The 15500-nt window shown below is 48.9% G+C and overlaps 5 protein-coding genes across 5 annotated transcripts; 4 read left to right on the top strand and 1 right to left on the bottom strand.

Moving 5' to 3' along the window:
- Window positions 1-154: 154 nt before the first annotated feature.
- On the top strand, window positions 155-1625 carry P174DRAFT_493357 (THUMP domain-containing protein; the record flags this gene model as incomplete). The annotated part of the gene is made up of 6 exons (XM_024830844.1): window positions 155-220; window positions 330-461; window positions 536-695; window positions 755-969; window positions 1047-1187; window positions 1265-1625. The coding sequence occupies 6 exons, from the start codon at window positions 155-157 to the stop codon at window positions 1379-1381; spliced, it is 831 nt and encodes a 276-aa protein (XP_024680722.1). The 3' UTR covers window positions 1382-1625.
- Window positions 1626-2829: 1204 nt separating this feature from the next.
- Window positions 2830-3888, top strand: P174DRAFT_374645 (phosphotransferase family protein; the record flags this gene model as incomplete). The annotated part of the gene is made up of 2 exons (XM_024822588.1): window positions 2830-3680; window positions 3738-3888. The coding sequence occupies 2 exons, from the start codon at window positions 2830-2832 to the stop codon at window positions 3886-3888; spliced, it is 1002 nt and encodes a 333-aa protein (XP_024680721.1).
- Window positions 3889-4473: 585 nt separating this feature from the next.
- P174DRAFT_444156 (putative SNARE-dependent exocytosis protein (Sro7)) lies at window positions 4474-8074 on the top strand. The gene is made up of 8 exons (XM_024828015.1): window positions 4474-4626; window positions 4699-5038; window positions 5093-5307; window positions 5340-6669; window positions 6726-7281; window positions 7352-7473; window positions 7541-7831; window positions 7886-8074. Exons 1-8 carry the CDS (start codon window positions 4540-4542, stop codon window positions 7909-7911), a joined length of 2967 nt encoding a protein of 988 aa, XP_024680720.1. The 5' UTR covers window positions 4474-4539; the 3' UTR covers window positions 7912-8074.
- Window positions 8075-9337: 1263 nt separating this feature from the next.
- Window positions 9338-10736, bottom strand: asf1 (nucleosome assembly factor ASF1). Its single transcript, XM_024824264.1, has 4 exons — window positions 10425-10736; window positions 10323-10362; window positions 9959-10267; window positions 9338-9900 (listed from the first exon to the last, which is right to left on the bottom strand). Exons 1-4 carry the CDS (start codon window positions 10531-10533, stop codon window positions 9510-9512), a joined length of 849 nt encoding a protein of 282 aa, XP_024680719.1. The 5' UTR covers window positions 10534-10736; the 3' UTR covers window positions 9338-9509.
- Window positions 10737-10922: 186 nt separating this feature from the next.
- rna14 (cleavage polyadenylation factor subunit RNA14) lies at window positions 10923-14889 on the top strand. Its single transcript, XM_024828014.1, has 6 exons — window positions 10923-12034; window positions 12089-12326; window positions 12362-12519; window positions 12576-13578; window positions 13630-14343; window positions 14423-14889. The coding sequence occupies exons 1-6, from the start codon at window positions 11135-11137 to the stop codon at window positions 14434-14436; spliced, it is 3027 nt and encodes a 1008-aa protein (XP_024680718.1). The 5' UTR covers window positions 10923-11134; the 3' UTR covers window positions 14437-14889.
- The last annotated feature ends 611 nt before the right edge of the window (window positions 14890-15500 follow it).

Genomic DNA, 15500 nt, shown 5'->3' with positions numbered 1-15500 from the left:
CTCGCAGTGCAATAAGACCTTGAAAGGTGCTGGCTCCTTTATTTCGACTAAATATATTACCAGAAGAGGAAATTTATCGACACGGCTTTGCACTCATCAGCGAGTCTTTCTTGTCACTACGGTACTTTCCACCACCAATTTGGTATCAGTGTGAATGGCTGGAGCGGAAAAACGAGCTATGCCTGATAACACAAGCGATCAATCCAGCAAGAGAAGAAAGGTTCGCTTCCTTACAACGCTTTCTACGAGAGATTTCCATATCCGTTATTCTGAGGATTTTCCATCAATGTCAATATTTCTTATATCTTGTATCGCTAACGCAACCACAGGGAGGCGGCAAATGGCAGAAGCAGCAAAGCAACAAGGCGATAATTGAGAGCGGCGACTGGGGGGTCTTCGTGACTTGTGATATGGGCAGGGAAGGCAAGTGCATTGCAGAAGCTCTAGATCTCTTCTCTCAGGTCAGTGTCATGCCAAGATCAGTCCGGCTTGTTGCACTATGACTGTTCCCAATCTGATTCACGACATCTATCAGAGCGTTGAGTCAGCAGGCGGCAACACCAGAGGCGAAGACTCAGGCTCAGATGATGACGAAGGAGACATTGAGGCGCAAATCAAGAAAGAAATTGAAGGCTTGAAGCCCGGGTCAGCCAAACCACGCCAATTTCAAGCCATTAGAATGGAGATGCCCTGCGGTCCGTCATCGCACCACTTGGGTCCCATCATAGCATGACATTGGGCTGATCCTTGACAGTGACATTCATACGATTTGACAAGTCGATAGATCCTGAGAAATTAGTTCACGAAGTTTGTCTTGATGCTCACGCAAATCCCGAGAAGAAGAGGTGTCGATGGGTCCAGCGGATGACCCCTGTAAGATCAATTCGAAAGACCCTCAGTGTCGATCTAGAAGCGTTCGCAAAAGAAATTCTGAAACCTCACTTTCACTCCGGAGGACCTCCGAAGAAGGTGCGTCTTTGTTCCCTTGTGTTGCATTACTTGCGTTGTCTGAAATGGCGGTGCTGATATTAGTCAATTCTATACAGTACGCTATTCGGCCTACAATAAGGGGCAACAATAAATTCAACAGGGATAGTGTGATCAAAACGATTGCAGATGTCGTAGGCCCCGAACATCCTGTTGATCTCAAGAATTACGATTTGATTATCCTTGTCCATCTTATCCAGGTGAGTTGCCTGATATGCAGGCTGGCCCGATAGATAATCCTATGCTTCATTCCACTAATCATAATCAACTCAACCAGAACGTAGTCGGGATAAGTGTTGCCGGTAGTGATTACGACAAACTGAAAAGATACAACCTGGCAGAGTTATACACTCCGACTCCGAAGCCTCAGGCTCCTGAAAATTCGGGAGTCTGAAAAAGTGCGTATCGAATGTTCATTGCCTCTTCAAATCTCTGTGACGTCGCAGGCAGCGAGGCTCGGACCGGTCAAAATATAACATTTGACTTATCCCCGACACGAGGTCACAACACTCGAGTTCACATCAAGGGTCAACTACTTTGGCCCGGGTCCATTAAGTCAAAATACCATACAAAAGATGAAATGAAGAAAGTGAGCGGCGTTTCTATGGACTAACTGGGCCTCTTGATATCACATGAAGCCCTCCAAATTGGCACAAGCTTGACAATCAAACTTTCCGCTTGAGTGGACTTCTAGAACCTGTCAGGTTAGCTTGGAATTTGACTGGGATGACCCAGCTGTATGAACAAGCGACTCCGGGCCCAATGGTACAACTGCTGGAACACGCCTCCACGTATTCTTCATGCCACGATCCATAGTCTTTGACAATTGTACGGAGTACCGAGGAATCATCGAGAGTTGCACACTGTCAGTCCACAATGTAAATGAACAAATACGAGCGGTCTCTTGTTTCTTTTCTTAATAACAAGTGGCTGGGGCCGAACGCCCATTTCCCGAGGACCCGTATTTCTCAGTGGCCAAAGCACCTACCGCGCCATCTGAAATATGCCCTCAAAAAAAATAAGCGTGAATATCCCATCTTCTTCTTTCCAAGGTTTACGCATTCTCCCACTACGCTCTGGTCTTGTGCTTTATCCTTTTCGGCAAAGCAGACTTCTGATTGGCTCAAATATAGTAGCCTACATTGCGCCTTTCTCAGAGCGGGAGACTTAGGCGAGACCCAGTTTACCCTGTCACTCGGATCGTCTCCAAGACTCCTGTGGTGTGGATCTACTCCGGCGGAGCTCACTACTTACTAGAGTAACCGCTCTGAAGAGGCACCCTGGTTCATCCCATCCAGGACCCATCGCTCTTTACAGTCAACGTATTATCATGCGGCATGAAAGTCCATCTTTGTCCAGATAAGGCGCCATGTCACTAGTTCTTGGCTCTGGAACTCGGTTAATGCCTGCGGGTCAGGGTCTTTGCTTCATGTCTCGTCTACAGCGCACCCTTTTCGGACGTTGCTCCATGGACTCCTGACGGCATACGATTATGATTTGTCCTTCAGGTAATATTGCCGTTACGTGGAAGCGGGAACCCAGTGAATCATCCAACCAACATGGCCTTGGGTGCCGTTTCAACATGACCTCGATGCTTTGGTAGCATTGCCTGAGCCACGACTGAACCAATGATGATTTGTCATGAAAGATCTGCATGCTCTGTATCCTAGAGTCATTGAGGTGTTCTCTGGACACTCGTGTTTTGCACCTTTTTCCTATAGCTGTCACCTTGAGACAATATTCGTCCGGCCATCTTGGTCCCTTTGAACTCAGAATGTGTCAAGCAAGTTTAAAAAGACACCAGTGTCTGATTCATGATCAATAGAACCAAAGTCGTCAACTATGTCTCCGGTCCGAGATTTGGCACTCATCGGATTGGAAGTCCCTAACAAACTCAGCGTCGTCCTTGGGCATATTCTGCCCTCTACGGTGTACGTGAGAAGTGTTCAATGTTTGGAGGGCCATCTTCATTCCCACCGCCTAATAACATTATCAAATGGGGCCCGAATACTTTTGAAAACCTCACCAAGGCCAACCACGCGTTTGCTTCGGCGAGAACAGTTCCTGCTTGGAACAGAAGCACGTGTGCTTCGTCTACTAAGACAAAGTGCAGTTCCATGCGTCCCCTCGCTCCTCTATTACGACCCGCAGGACACCCTACTAGGGTCCGCCTTTCTCGTGCGTCAATATATTCACGGCTCAACGTTACAGGAATTGGAAAGTCGGCTTACCGCTGAAGATCGCCGAGAGCTCGACCGGCAATTGGGGCTTCTCGTGAACATGATCGGTCAACACACCGCTAACTCGTTCGGAACTCTGGAACAGGTGGCTTTGGGATCAGGGACAAGATCATGGCGAGAAGCCTTCCTTGTACGCTTCGAAAGCATCCTTCGCGATTCGGAAGATGTCTTTGTCCATCTTCCCTATGCAGAGATTCGGCATCAGGTCGGTCGACTGTCTCCGGTCTTAGACGAGATCACATTACCACGGCTGGTGATATGCGACTTTGGTCGGCCCTCAGCCGTGCTGCTGGATCCTGTTTCGAAACAGTTGGCGGGGATTGCAGGGTTTGACAGCGCTCTCTGGGGCGACGTCTACATGGGAGAGATCTTTGAGGACCCGTCGCCCGCCGTGCTGGATGGATTTGCATCTCGTGACATCGACTGTGAGCCGGACTTGATCCGTCAATTACTGTAAGAAACCCCGTCCTTCTTGTTGAAGACGTGGAAGTATTAATGGTCATCTTCTAGATATGCATGTTACCGTTCGATTCACAACATCACCATTCAATACTATCGGGAGAGAAACTCGGCAGCCGAAACCGAAGCACGACGACGGTTAACCAGGATATTAACAAAAATGGCTGCAATTGAGGTCGTCGAGACTCGTGTGGATGTTTAGTCGCCCGCAATTGCGCGAAACGGACTCACATCAGACTATATGCTATGTCATCACCAGCTTAAATACAGACTGCAGTTTTGGACAACAGGTACCTCTCTGTGCCTTGAACCTATATCTTCCCGTCACACCATGTACATAGAATTTAAGCATATGATTTACTTGAAAACCATTACTGCTCTAGCGGTGAATGACTGACAATACACAGAGGTCTTCATTTTATATTAACCCATTTCATAGTTCATGATGTTACACAGATGGCTATGGTGGTTTTGCTCCTTCGCATTGGAGAGTCCGTTTTTATAGCAAGCAGCGTATACAGGCACTAGGCTAGCCATGATAACGTCTTGCTCCATTTGATCCTTACTCACCTTTTCTAAGGCTGTTGTCCGCCTGTGATAACAGCCAAGAGTGGGGCAGCAGCAGTCAAACAAATAAAGAAAGATGATGTCGTCAGGTGAAAATCAGAAATTCCGCGGTAGAAACTGCGCTATCCCTAATTGGGCCGTTTCTCTCCTCGGTGGGGCGCGTCCACTCCGCACCCTTTGAAGGAGGGCATCATCATCTTCTGGATAGTTCATACTCCTTGGTCATTCTTTCCGCCTTCTCTGCACTATTGTTGTATTCGTGCGCAGAGCCCTTGACTCCTTCAAGATGGCACACTTCCTTCGGGGGAAGCAAACAGGAATACAGAAAGACTTTTCCGATGGTCTCTCACCAGAACTCTTCGCGCTCGATGATGTATGTCTTGGCTGCCCTAGGCACCGATATTTTCCCATTTGAGCTATCCTGTTGACTCAATTCTACTTGCAGTACGCTCGGTGCGGTGTGAACTCGCAAATAAGTGTGCTTGCATACGATCCAGTCCAGTCTCTTCTGGCCGTAGGTACCAGCGACACCCAGTTCGGCAGTGGGCAGATCTATGTGTTTGGACAGCGCAGGGTTTCCGCCGTCTTTTCGTTGCCGCGGAAGGCATCTGCCAAATACCTCCAGTTCTGTGCCGACAAGTTGATCAGTGTCGACTCGAAGAGCGAAATTACTATTTTCTCACTTGAGACCCAGAAAGCGCTGGTTTCGTACGCGCCCCCGAGCCATGCCACCGCCTTATTGACAGACCCTAGTCTGGACTATGCCTTCATTGGTCTACAGAATGGTGTGTGGGCATGATTCACTTCTTATGAATGTCTATGCTAAGCGCTCTTTGCAGGAGATATCATTGCCTACGATCTGGACCGGGAGTCCTTGACGCCGTTTAGAGTACCTAATCTCTGGGCCGAACGCAATCCGCGGGCGCGACTGTGTCCAGTCCTTTCTCTGGCCTTCTCACCTCGGGATATTGGCAAGATTTTGGTTGGATATCCTGAAGGAGCCGTCACATTCACCTTCAAACAGAACGTCGCTCAGAAATACTTCCAATATGAAGTACCTCCTGGTGCAGTTGGGGCAATTCTGAGATACCCTCCCAGGACACACGCAGACCCAAGCTGACCAGAGCGCTCTGGCATCCTAACGGTATTTTTGTTCTGACCGTTCATGACGACAACGGCCTTGTGTTTTGGGACTCGAAGGATGGCCGCAAGATCCTCGCCCGGACGATGGAGAATACACATATCGACGAGCCTGGCGCCAGCCCCAACCGACGGTTTTCAACGGCTGAAGCCATCTTCAGGGAGCCAATTACTCAAATTGCATGGTGTGTTAAAGCCAGCGGAGAGGACAGCGGCCTTCTTATTGCAGGTGGGCGGCCTAAGGCTGAGAGTAACAAGGGTTTGACCTTCATAGACTTTGGAGCAACTCCAAACTATCAGACGTCAACATGGCCAATGATCACCAATTATTTTGAAAACCCAAAGCAAGTTCAGAATATTCCAGCACCTCCTGGTGCAGAAGTCGTCGACTTTTGCCTCATTCCCCGCTCCTCACCATTCTACGCTGGCGCCCATGACCCCATCGCTGTGATTGCGCTTCTTTCTTCGGGAGAACTCATCACCCTAAGTTTTCCCAGTGGTCATTCCATCACACCTACGAACATGATTCACCCCTTCCTCTCTTTTGTCCACCCTTTTGTCACCAAAATCACCATGACGTCTATTGACCGTTCCGCCTGGCTGGGCCTTCGGGAACGGAGATCGCAAGGCCCGAAATTCTTGATCGGCGGTGCAGAAGGCAAAAGGGCGTTGAAACGGTTCGAGAATCGTAACATCATTACCACGGCTCACGCGGACGGAACCATACGTCTCTGGGATGTAGGCCATGATGACGAGATCGAAAACGCGGACGTCATTCAAGTAGATTTGGCCCGCGCTGTTGGGCGTGTTGCTAATGTGGAAGTCACTGAAATGTCTGTGAGCGGGTCTACAGGCGAACTCTCAGTTGGTTTGAAGAGCGGCGAGGTCGTGGTGTTTAGATGGGGCAATAATGGAAATTTCGGCCATGAGGAGCCTCCCGGCACAAATGAAGGAGCCGGAAGGTTAACTCGGATTACCCACCGAGCCGATCCCGGACTGAAACAAGGCATGCTTCCGCTCACCCTTCTGAATATGCAGCAGGGACCCGTCACTGCTGTGAAGCATAGCCATGTGGGCTTCGTTGCTGCCGGTTTTCAGAACGGCAGTTTTGCCATCGTGGACTTGCGTGGGCCAGCAGTCATCCATACAGCCCAGGTATCCGACTTTGCGAAGACCAGCAAACGTGGAAGCTTTCTCAAACACCGCGCTACCGAAAGCACCGCTCCGGAGTGGCCCACAAGCATCGAGTTCGGTGTGTTGACTTTGGAGGGTGAAGGTAAGACTTGTCGTCGTCTTGAGCTATGGGTGCAAGCGGATATTGACCGTTTATAGACTATTCAAGCATCTGCTGCTTTGTAGGCACCAACAAAGGCAACTTGGCAACCTTCAAGATCCTGCCCGGAAATGATGGAACTTACATGTGTCAATTCGCCGGCGTAACTCAGCTCGATGACAAGGTCCTGAACATCATACCCATTGATGCGGATCAGGGTACCCCTGCGCTAGCCACTGCAAGCATGGTTGCAGGCCTCAGAACTGGCGCCAAAGTTAACGGAGTTGTCATTGCTGTCACTATTTCCGGCTGCAGAATTTTTAGACCTACAACATCCAAGGGAGCTCACAAGTCCTGGGATGATTATCTCTGCGATGCCGCGGCCGTCGTGAAGACAGAAGGCCGTGGTTATAGTCTCCTTGGACTGTTCGGCGATGGTAATGCTAGGGCTTTCTCCATCCCTGGACTCAAGGAAATAGGCTGCACTAGTATCCATCAAATTGCCGACATGAGACGCCTCTCGGACTCAACAATCTGCGCTAACGGTAGTGTTCTGACCTGGACGGGTCCCTCGGAAGTAGCCGTGTTCAATGTTTGGGGCTCTGGCACCGGACTGTATGGACCTCCCTCCCTCGATCATCTGTTTGTTGAACGGAAAGGATGACCTTGCTGACGATTATCATAGACGACCATCAGATAGTCGACTCTTCAACCCACAGGCAGCCATTCCTGCACGTCCTACGATTACGAATCTGCAATGGATCTCCGGCACACAATATGTGTCCCCAGCCGACATGGATCTTCTGAGTATGTGCATTCATTGTAGCTACGATAACAAATTTGGATAGCTGTACTGACATTTTCGCCAATACAGTCGGGGGCCCAGACCGGCCTCCATCAAAACGAATGCAGGAACAGATGCGACTCGAAGACCAAGACCGCCGCCGACTCGCACGAGAAGGGAGAACCGGATCCAATCTATCACAGGCATCGACAGGAAGTCAAGAGGGCTATTGGTCTTACATGACCCGTCAAGTCCAGGAACGGACGGAGCGACTAGGCATTGCTGGTGAGAGTATGGATCGGCTTGAGGAAAACAGCAGCAACTGGGCCCGGGACGTCAATAAATACGTACAGAACCAGAAGAAAAAGGCGATTCTCGGTGGTAAGTTTTCGTAGCCTTTTAAGTATTGCGCGACTCTGCTAACGAATGAACTAGCACTGGGGTCGAAATTTGGCTTGTGATGTTATGCTCTCATGAAGTAGGACAGTTTCCGCACTTTTATACACACTTTGTTTCTCTTACAACTAAATACCCAATTTACGGCGTCTGTTTGGACTATGATCACACACTACAAATAAGCTCAACTTATGCCTTGTAGATATTTGATGAGCGAAAGCCAAGAGCCTTCCTCAGCACAATACTAGCACGGTAGATCTTCAGAAAGATCCAATATTGGCCCACGTATCAATCTCATGAAGCCAATGCGCCACTCCCTAGATCCAATATTCGTGGGGAATGTACCTAATCCGCCACCTCTTCTCATATTCCTTCCACAGCGCCACCAAATCCAGTCTGTATTGGTCCTTGGCTTCCTTCCTCTGAGCATGCAAGCGATGCAGTTCCAGCGTGATCGTCGCAGGATCCAATCTATTATTCTGCACGAGATCGATGATTGTATTTAGTTCGCCGAGCTGCACCATCAACGCCCGGTGCAGTTTTCTCGACCGGTGCTTGTCTGCCGTCAGATGGCAGTGTCGGCAGAGACAGGCGAATGTCCCATCGTTTGAAGTAAGGTCTTCGGGTGATTTGCTGCTCCGATGCTTGCAGGAGAATCGGGGCATTGTAGCTTTCGCTTCAGAGGCTATTGGGAGCTGCAGTCGAACTCTTCCTGAAGTCTGAATGGGATTGTTGCTTGTCTTGGGGCGTAGTTTTCTCATTTTCTCTCTGGGGCAGTATACTCAGCCGTGGAGTATCTGTAGGCAGTTATCCTGGTATGATGGTCAAGATCAGTAGGCAGAGAGCAGTGTGGTTCTAATCTACAGAAGTGAAGCATAGAAGGATGCAATGGGTTATTTTATATATTCTCTCTACAAAGAAGGCTGAGTTGAAGCTATCCAACAAGCGGGAATTTTCATTATGCTTCGAGACAGATATTGAAGCTGTTCAAGCAAGGCACTGCAATCTTTGAGCTGCTCAATTAGACGGTGATGCTTGAGGTGAAGTGACTGTTATAGGTCTAGACGACAACGCTGAACTTGTTGCTCTCTCCTTCAGCACCAAGGGAGGCTGATGAGTGTGTTTGGAGACAGATATTACCTCTCTGATTAGGTCCAAAGCTGGGAAGCGAATTGTTCACAGTGCAGTTCGCTTTGCTGTTCACAGACTAGAAGGTGAATACCATTGCTTGAGATGGTCTGCTTTTCGGGATTGGTGCGAAGAGGATTGGCACAGGTCTATCGCCCAACTCAGTATCCGGACAACGGTCAACCATCGAGAGCGAATACCTTGCATACAGAGTTGCTGTGGGGACAGTCGTGTCGCCAGGGCCACAGCAATCCTGTAGAAACTATGTCCATAGCAGAAAGGAATGTATAACTATAAACGGTGAACGTGCATATCCCTGGCTTGGTCCTTGCTTGAGTATGATATCCGAATTAAGAAAGATGTGGTGTGATAGGTTTCTCAAATTATGCGGTTTCTATATCATGTAAATAAATGCTGCAAAATTAGAGAACATGGCCCAGGCGAATAGCTTCGGTCGTCGTAAGCGTTGTAACACAATCGTAAAATCATGCAAAATGAGGATATTCCAAAAGATGGGCGGTAAACTGCGAGGTATTCAGTGCACCATGATGTCCTGCTGTTGATGATGCCCGCTGGCGGCGTTGGTATCTTTCGATTCGGTGTCATCGCCCATTTCTACGTCTTCATCACGATCTCCACCCTCTTCCTCGTCGATGTCATCCTCTTCATCGTCACTTTCATCCTCAATATCTTCACTCTCCGCGTCGGAGATGTCTTCTTCCTCGTCCTCCTTGCCAACAGTTTCCTCTGCCCCTTCCATCTCGTGATCCCCGCCCTTGGTGGCATCTCTTTCGGCCTCTTCGAGTTCTCTGACCAGCGCAGCCTCGAGTTCGGCTTCTTCAGCGCCGTAAGCAGCGCCATCGTCTTCCAGATCCGCTTCGGGTTGGTCAGGAGGGTATTCGGCTGGAGCATCCTCCTCAGAATCCCTGAAAAAGATAGAGTAAGTTAAGGTGGTTGTAAATGAGAATGAGGGGAATGTCTTACCACTTGATAGCGAACCTGGTCACTCTCGGCTTCTCAGCAAGAATATTTCGGCGGATTCGTTCAATAATCGGTTTGGCAGGAGGGTCCTGGGTGAGCTCTTCCGAGTCGTATTCGTTGTTCACGTAGTATCCAACACGGACAAATTCTCTGCCATCATAGCTGCAAGTGAGAAGAATCACTGTGACGCCGAGAATTTCTGAAGTGGGGATTCGCTTCAGGTCCGGAGCGTCGGCCTCGAAAAGGAACTTGTTGACACCAACGGGGATGGGTCCGACAAGAAGAGAGTCGAGTTCCTGGTCATATTCAGAACTACTCAGGTCAGCAACAGCAAACCAACATTTGTTCCCTGACAGCCTTGACTTACGACGTAGCAGAGCCGACGTAAGTGAGTTTCCATTCCAAGTCTGGCAACTCAGTTTGTTAGTGACTCTGAACCTAGCTGTAAAGAATATCTTGAGTATGTCACCTTTTTGGAGCTGTTCGAGGCACTCAAAGGTGATCTCGAATTGATATGGAGCGAGGAAAGGGGCGGGATTGTTAACAATCTTGACCCCGAGGAGGGACACGACGGACATGGTGATTGATATGTGATAGCGTTAGATGAGGTTCAGGAAACTTTTTCTTTGGGAGGATAATGGGCCTCTGACGAACGAGATATGGAAAACGCACGAGGCGATGGTTGTACAAAAAGTGAAAACTATTTAACAAGGAGAAGTCGGGAAGAAATAATAAACACAGTTTCCATCGAGGGGGATAAATCATGCAAGTCGCAACTCCCAACCGAAAGAAGTAAGTAATTACCCCGACGCGCTGCCCTCGCGTCCCTCCTCTCTGTCGCGCCTCACCGCCTCCATCACGTGACCCCACCGCGATGACATCTGCAGCTTCTGCTAATAGCTCAGTGCGACAGCCACCTCCAGCAGCCCCATGCGGGAGTTTCTTTGTCCTGCACATTTCGGTTCCTTTTTCGTCAGCAGACGCTGATCTCTCTCATTTGCATTTTCAGGTGTTGTCCTTGAATTCTTCCTGGTCAATTACTTCAAATTTTTCTCATCTAATGTAGGTGAGCGACTGCCGCAGATCTTCTGGGTCAACTTACTGATCGCACACTGCTTGGCCAGGCCATTCGTTTGCAGCCATTTTGTCTTGTCGCGTTTGAGATCTTCGTAACCTGTCATGGCTGAAGAAGATGCTGAGAAAGCCTTTTTCCAGGCTCAGGCTATGAATGCGGAATCTGTGGACTATAAAGCTGTTGAAGAGCATGGTGCAGATAGTTCAGACTCAGATGATTATGATCCTTCAAAAACACTCCAAGACCAATATTCTTCCTCCTTGACAGATCTCAAGCAAAGTGAAAATGTTTCTTCCAGTGCCTCTCCAGAGCCAAACCCTACTGAGCAAAATTCTGTTCCACCAGAAGATGATCCTAGTCAACCGGATGGTACATCCTATCCTTCTCAGACACCCTCACGAGATGAGTCTAGGGCTTCGACTACGGTACCAACATCCGGTACATCTGTGCAGCCTAAGACCCGGACAATCGGAGGATTTGTGGTTGAGGATGAAGACGAGGACGATGCGGGTGATGCTGATTATGAGCCCCCTGCTGTACTTGGTGTTGAGGACATGAATACTGTTGCTACGAATGTGCCTCAGCAGTCCGTCTCAGGAAATGAAAATGAAGCTTCTTCTACCCCTGATGTATCCCTGGATGATGCTGCGCAACAGTCCGCCAGCCTGAACAATGTTTCCCATAGCTCTTACTCTCCAGCTCCTGCTGTTGCCCCTAAAAGTGATGTGGCTGTTGCCGCTGGACAGAGTTTGTACAACTCACATGCTTTACAGTCCGGAAATGTGCAAGACAGCGCGGCGGCTACTCCTACGCCGGATTCTCCTTCGACCCCGAAAGGTCGCTTGCCTCACGATCGAGTGGGCATCTTGGAAGACCGAATTCAAGAGGATCCTCGTGGCGACATTCCTGCCTGGCTCGAATTGATCAATGAACACAGAAGCCGCAATAGAATTGACAGCGCGCGTGATGTCTTTGAACGATTTTTGAAGGTTTTCCCCTTTGCTGTGAGTACGCTCAAGTCACCTCAGCATCATTGAGAGAAAGCTGACCGATCTCAGGCCGAACAATGGGTGGCGTATGCGAAGATGGAATCCGAACTCAACGATCTTTATCGGCTTGAGCAAATCTTCAATCGAACCCTTCTAACCATCCCGGATGTCCAGCTGTGGTCGGTATACCTGGATTACGTCCGCAGACGCAATCCCTTGACGACGGACACAACTGGACAAGCGAGGAGGATTATCTCGTCTGCCTATGAATTGGCGTTTCAGCACGTCGGCGTAGACAAGGATTCGGGTTCAATCTGGTCGGATTACGTTCAGTTCATTAAGTCGGGCCAGGCAATGTCGGTGGTTCTGGTTGGCAAGACCAGCAGAAGATGGACCTGTTACGGAAGGCATATCAGAAAGCTATTTGCGTTCCAACTCAAGCTGTTAATACTCTCTGGAAAGAGTATGACCAGTTCGAGATGGGTCTGAATAAACTTACAGTAAGTTCGAGCGATTCTGCGAAGGTTCTGCACTTTCTAATATCTTCCCATTATAGGGTCGTAAATTCCTTCAAGAGCAGTCACCAGCGTATATGACCGCTCGTAGCTCATATACGGAGCTGCAAAATATCACAAGGGATCTAATCCGCACAACGTTGCCTAGATTGCCTCCTGTGCCGGGTTCTGATGGTGATATTGAATTCACTCAACAGGTTGATATTTGGAAGCGTTGGATCAAGTGGGAAAAGGGAGATCCACTTGTGTTGAAAGAAGAAGACCCTGCTGCTTTCAAGGGCCGCGTTGTTTATGTCTACAAACAAGCTCTCATGGCCCTGAGATTTTTGCCAGAAATGTGGTTTGATGCGGCCGAGTTCTGTTTTCTGAATGATCTGGAGAATGAAGGAAACGAGTTCCTCAAGCAGGGCATGGAAGCTAACCCTGAAAGTTGTCTTGTTGCCTTCAAGCGTGCGGACCGACTGGAAATTACATCGGAGTCTGAGCAAGATCCCATCAAACGAGGTGCGAAGGTTCGGGAACCCTACGATAAATTACTCGATGCTTTGTACGATTTGATTGCGAAAGCACGTACGAGAGAAGCTCAAGACGTCGCACGCCTTGAAGAGACTTTTGCAAAAATGAACGCCGACAATCCACCTGCCAAAACTGATGACGACGATGACGATCAAAGTGAATCAAAAGCAAGAGAATCAGTCAAAAATGCGCAGATCGATGCTGTTCGCAAAGCACATGCCATACAAATCGGCATTCTTTCTAAGACAATCTCTTTCGCCTGGATTGCCCTCATGCGTGCCATGCGCCGTATCCAGGGCAAAGGAAAACCGGGGGAGACGCCTGGCTCCCGACAAGTGTTCGCCGATGCGCGCAAGAGAGGTCGCATTACTAGCGACGTCTACATTGCCAGCGCCCTCATTGAGTACCACTGCTATAAGGACCCTGCGGCCACAAAGATTTTTGAGCGTGGTGCTAAGCTCTTCCCGGACGATGAGAATTTTGCACTCGAATACTTGAAGCATTTGATTGATATCAACGACGTTATCAGTAAGTTACTGCAGTGTTCCTAATGTAATCCGATTTCTAACCGTCTCCCAGATGCGAGAGCAGTGTTCGAGATGACGGTCAGGAAGTTGGCGTCTAACCCTGAGAACGTTCATAAAACCAAGCCAATATTCGCGTTTCTTCATGAGTACGAATCCAGATATGGCGACCTGGTTCAGGTGATCAACCTCGAAAATCGGATGCGTGAATTGTTTCCTGAAGATCCTACATTGGAACAATTTGCTCACCGTTATTCGGCTCCTACTTTCGACCCTACCGCTGTTCGGCCGATTATATCGCCGTCTCAGATGCGACCAAAGGCAGCCTTCCCTACAACAGAGCAACCGATGTCCCGGCATGGTACGCCCACGCCGAGATACCCAGGCTCTGTCACAGACTCTCCTAAACGACCACTGGAGGACTTTGACGACGACTACAACCGGCCCCGCAAGTTTGTGAGGGCTGAATCACCTTTAAAGACCACTCAGCGGCGACAACTGGATCAGCAAAAGCGGTCACAACTCAGCAATGTCCAGACTGGGTCGCAATTCAGATCTCAAGGCTCACCAGCTCCATTACCTCGCGATATTGTTCATCTCCTGAGCATCATCCCTCCAGCCTCCGCGTACACGGCCGGTAGATTCTCCCCTGAGAAATTGGTCGATCTCATTCGTAGAATCGAGATGCCGAGCTCCATTTCCCAAATTCCTCTTCCGCAGTCAGCTCAGGGCCTCGGGACTACACAGACTCCAATGCAACCATTTTCTGGTAAGGCTTCTCCTTCTCTTTTCTTTCGAGCTGTCTACTAGTCGCTCTGTTTGGATAGCTAACAGCATTGATCTTCCAGGGATGTACCGGTAGTATTCGTCTTCTCGGCTGTTCCCCCTTCGAGATGGAAGAGCCTTGAAGACAGCCTCTGAATTCGAGACTCGCCTTGAGTGAATCGTCTTTGCGCCCAAAGCTACCATACCCACAGACTTCTCTCGAACTGTTTGACGAGACGTCGTTATAGCTTCGACCACAAACCTCATATGAAACATCTTTGGTGGCTGAGAAGTCTTCGGGTTTCTCTTGGTTGATTGCATCTTCGGATCAGGTTTGGATTGTACAGTTGTTGAAGACATGGCATACTACTAATGACACATGGAGTCCCTGATGATCAGATAATCCTTTCTTTTACTGCTTGCATCAGCCCTCAATCGATTCTCGAGTTTACCAAGTTGTGTTCATGTCTCTTCCTGAGGGTCAGTGTCAATACCATAATGCTAAATCATATTGTTCTGTTTCTCCTTCTTATACACCATTAATCTTTTGGGTCCATTCCTTCATGTTTCTACAACAATCCACTCGGTTGGCTGAACGCCCTTAGCCTGTGCCTTTAAGCCGTGAAGGCCCGTCTTCCGCCTGAATTAGGAATCAGCGACTCTTGATGTACGGAATGGCCTCGGATGTCCCTCCCTCGTAACACCGCAAACCATGATTTCCCCGACTGCGCCTCCTTTTGGCCTCTCAAGGCCAGTATTCTACGAGAGACATGATCCTGTCCACCTCCTGTAAGCTCAGCCTTGACTCGATTGGTCTTCGAATTAGATTTGTGAGACTCGTGCAGGGAATGCCTCCAAGATACCCAACCCCCGCATATAATATCAACCCACACTTTCGGGATGCTCTGCAACGAGTTCGGGACGTTCTGAGGCTTTGTAGGTATATAAAGAGAAAGGGGCGTCTTAGGGTCACAAACTGAGACTCATATCGTATATTGAGGACATTCTCAAACCGGCATTGGTTAACACCACAAAACAAAAGAGCATTTCTGAAGTGGCCGTGTAGAAATAGCAGAGGTGTTTCATTCTGTTCTCCATTCCTTCCAGAAACCACATCTCTCAGTTTCCTCTATGATCAGAAAACACTTACATCTTACCTTT

Source organism: Aspergillus novofumigatus, assembly GCF_002847465.1.
Source record: "Aspergillus novofumigatus IBT 16806 chromosome Unknown P174scaffold_6, whole genome shotgun sequence".
In the NCBI taxonomy this organism is placed as follows: domain Eukaryota; kingdom Fungi; phylum Ascomycota; class Eurotiomycetes; order Eurotiales; family Aspergillaceae; genus Aspergillus; species Aspergillus novofumigatus.
This window is presented reverse-complemented; position numbering and strand designations above follow the sequence as displayed.

Bases quoted from the DNA above. Each gene is read 5' to 3' on its own strand.
- P174DRAFT_444156 (XM_024828015.1), top strand. From the start codon at position 4,540: ATGGCACACTTCCTTCGGGGGAAGCAAACAGGAATACAGAAAGACTTT. The intron at 5,039-5,092 runs GTGTGTGGGCAT...CGCTCTTTGCAG, and splicing joins CTTCATTGGTCTACAGAATG to GAGATATCATTGCCTACGAT. The intron at 5,308-5,339 runs GTACCTCCTGGT...GGCAATTCTGAG, and splicing joins AGAAATACTTCCAATATGAA to ATACCCTCCCAGGACACACG.
- asf1 (XM_024824264.1), bottom strand. From the start codon at position 10,533: ATGTCCGTCGTGTCCCTCCTCGGGGTCAAGATTGTTAACAATCCCGCC. The intron at 10,363-10,424 runs GTGACATACTCA...CTGAGTTGCCAG, and splicing joins CCTCGAACAGCTCCAAAAAG to ACTTGGAATGGAAACTCACT. The intron at 9,901-9,958 runs GTAAGACATTCC...TATCTTTTTCAG, and splicing joins ACCAGGTTCGCTATCAAGTG to GGATTCTGAGGAGGATGCTC.
- rna14 (XM_024828014.1), top strand. From the start codon at position 11,135: ATGGCTGAAGAAGATGCTGAGAAAGCCTTTTTCCAGGCTCAGGCTATG. The intron at 12,520-12,575 runs GTAAGTTCGAGC...TTCCCATTATAG, and splicing joins TGGGTCTGAATAAACTTACA to GGTCGTAAATTCCTTCAAGA. The intron at 13,579-13,629 runs GTAAGTTACTGC...ACCGTCTCCCAG, and splicing joins TGATATCAACGACGTTATCA to ATGCGAGAGCAGTGTTCGAG.